The 2148-nt window shown below is 58.5% G+C and overlaps 1 protein-coding gene across 1 annotated transcript in view; it reads left to right on the plus strand.

The window, feature by feature from the left end:
* The window catches only part of CAPN1 (calpain 1, (mu/I) large subunit), a 27237-nt gene that overhangs the window by 848 nt on the left and 24241 nt on the right, over nucleotides 1–2148 (plus strand). The window contains exons 2-4 of the mRNA XM_010838047.1: nucleotides 104–371; nucleotides 526–595; nucleotides 854–972. Coding sequence (XP_010836349.1) covers nucleotides 105–371; nucleotides 526–595; nucleotides 854–972 — 456 coding nt within the window. The 5' untranslated portion in view covers nucleotide 104. The remainder of the gene's footprint in view (nucleotides 1–103; nucleotides 372–525; nucleotides 596–853; nucleotides 973–2148) is intronic.

Below are 2148 nucleotides of genomic sequence, written 5' to 3' on the forward strand. Positions count from 1 at the left end.
GAGAAAGGAGGGCAGCGGGCCAGAGAGCAGTGTTAGCAGATAGGAGCCCCAGCTCTAGTCCTGGGAAGGCCAGGGTTCTGAGCAGGGCCCCTCTGTCCCACAGGATGGCCGAGGAGTTCATCACTCCGGTGTACTGCACCGGGGTGTCTGCACAAGTGCAGAAGCAGCGGGCCAAGGAGCTGGGCCTGGGCCGCCATGAAAATGCCATCAAGTACCTGGGCCAGGATTACGAGCAGCTGCGGGTTCACTGCCTGCAAAGAGGGGCCCTTTTCCGTGACGAGGCTTTCCCCCCAGTGCCCCAGAGCCTGGGCTTCAAGGAGCTGGGCCCCAACTCCTCCAAAACCTATGGCATCAAGTGGAAGCGTCCCACGGTGAGAGGGGCCACCCTGGATGGGACTCAGTTTACCTCCTTCCTGAGTGAGGAGTGGGAATAGGACGCCAGGTCCCTAGAGTGGGGTCTGGGATGGCTGGGCTCCAGTTTCTAGGAGGGGCTGGCCCAGAGACAGGACTCTGGGTCTCTTGCAGGAGCTGTTCTCAAACCCCCAGTTCATCGTGGATGGAGCCACCCGCACGGACATCTGCCAGGGCGCACTGGGTAGGCCCTGGGGGATCCCGAGTGTGTTTTGCGTAGTAGTTCCCTGTGCCCGTTCCTTCCTGCTCCGCCTCAGCCTCTCCCTCCTGCAAGCCCGAGCAGGCTCTGGCTCTCAGTGCTGGGGCTGGTTTGCCCAGATTCCTGGGTCTTTTCTGTAAGTTGAGGGGCACCCTGTCCGGGGAGTCCCAGGTTCTCCCCAGTATGGCACTCACTGGGCAAAGATGGGTACAGTAGACCTGACGGGGATCCTTCCCATCCCAGGGGACTGTTGGCTCCTGGCTGCCATCGCCTCCCTTACCCTCAATGACACCCTCCTGCACCGAGTAGTTCCACATGGCCAAAGCTTCCAGGATGGCTACGCTGGCATCTTCCATTTCCAGGTGAGGAGCCCCACATGCACCTTGGACAAGGAGTGGGGCGGTGAGGGAGAGAGGGGTAGCAGGCAACGGAGATGGGCGGGGGACCCTGAAGTTAGGGTGGCGCGGGGCCACACCTTGCAGGGCCAGCTCCCTGCCCCCCCCCCCCCCCACCCCCCAGAAAGTATGTGACCTCTTGATTCCATCTCAGGTCTGTCATGTGTGAGAATCTGTCATGTGTGAAACGGTTGGGCAGGTATTTCAGCTGGCAGTTTTCCTGGCTGGTTGTGCACACTGGAGAAAAGAAAGTGCTTAGAGAAAATTCTCTGGGTTATGTCCTACGGGACAAATCCTTTTCCTCCTCAGGGTCTCGGTTTCCCTGTCTGAGAAATAGTGTTCTGCTGGGGAAAATCGGCTGTCACTTGTGGTCATCTACACCCTTGGCCTCAGTCTCCCCCCGACCCCCTCACCCCCAACTCCTCCTGCACTCTGTCAGTCTCCAGCCACTGAGAGCCCTGCAGAAAAGAAAGACTCTGGATAAAGTTTATTTAAACCAGCTTTTCCTGATGCTCTTTGCGCACAGGGCCCACTTTTCAAATTACACTGATGAATTCTCAGTAGGCTCGTTTTGGGAAAGAGACATGCCCAGCAACCCTGGATGAGAACCTCTGGCGCCGGTGTCCTCTCCTACCTTCTGGTCAGGGAGCGCCTTGCCCTACTTCATCCTCACCCGCCTTGGCGCATTTGGCTTCACTTGGCGGGACCCACAGTGCGGGGCGAACTACTGTGGCCAAGTGCGGCACCTGCCAGCGCTGGTCTGCAGGGGCGTGGCCTCGCTGCCCTTTCCCCACCCTCTCCTCTTACTCCTCCAATCCGTTCCTCCACGGCCTCTGATTGGCCCGTTCACTTTCTCCATGGTGCTGTGGGCGCACCTCCTCCCTTTTGCCCCATTGTTTTGCACACTCACGGCCCCCAGTGCTGTAGCACAGAGTCACTTATGGCCTGGGATGGCGGGAAGTCCTTCCCCCACTGGGAAACTTGCCTTTCAAGGCATCTTTGAAGCAAGCCCGTGATTGTGGGAATCCTGTCCACCTTGTGGTTGAAGGATCTGGATCCTGCATCTTCATTCCACACCAATTTACCTAGGTATCCCCATCCCCCTACACACACACACACACACACACACACCTGTCTCTACGA

This window comes from Bison bison, unplaced genomic scaffold (genome assembly GCF_000754665.1).
Source record: "Bison bison bison isolate TAMUID 2011002044 unplaced genomic scaffold, Bison_UMD1.0 scf7180017864089, whole genome shotgun sequence".
In the NCBI taxonomy this organism is placed as follows: domain Eukaryota; kingdom Metazoa; phylum Chordata; class Mammalia; order Artiodactyla; family Bovidae; genus Bison; species Bison bison.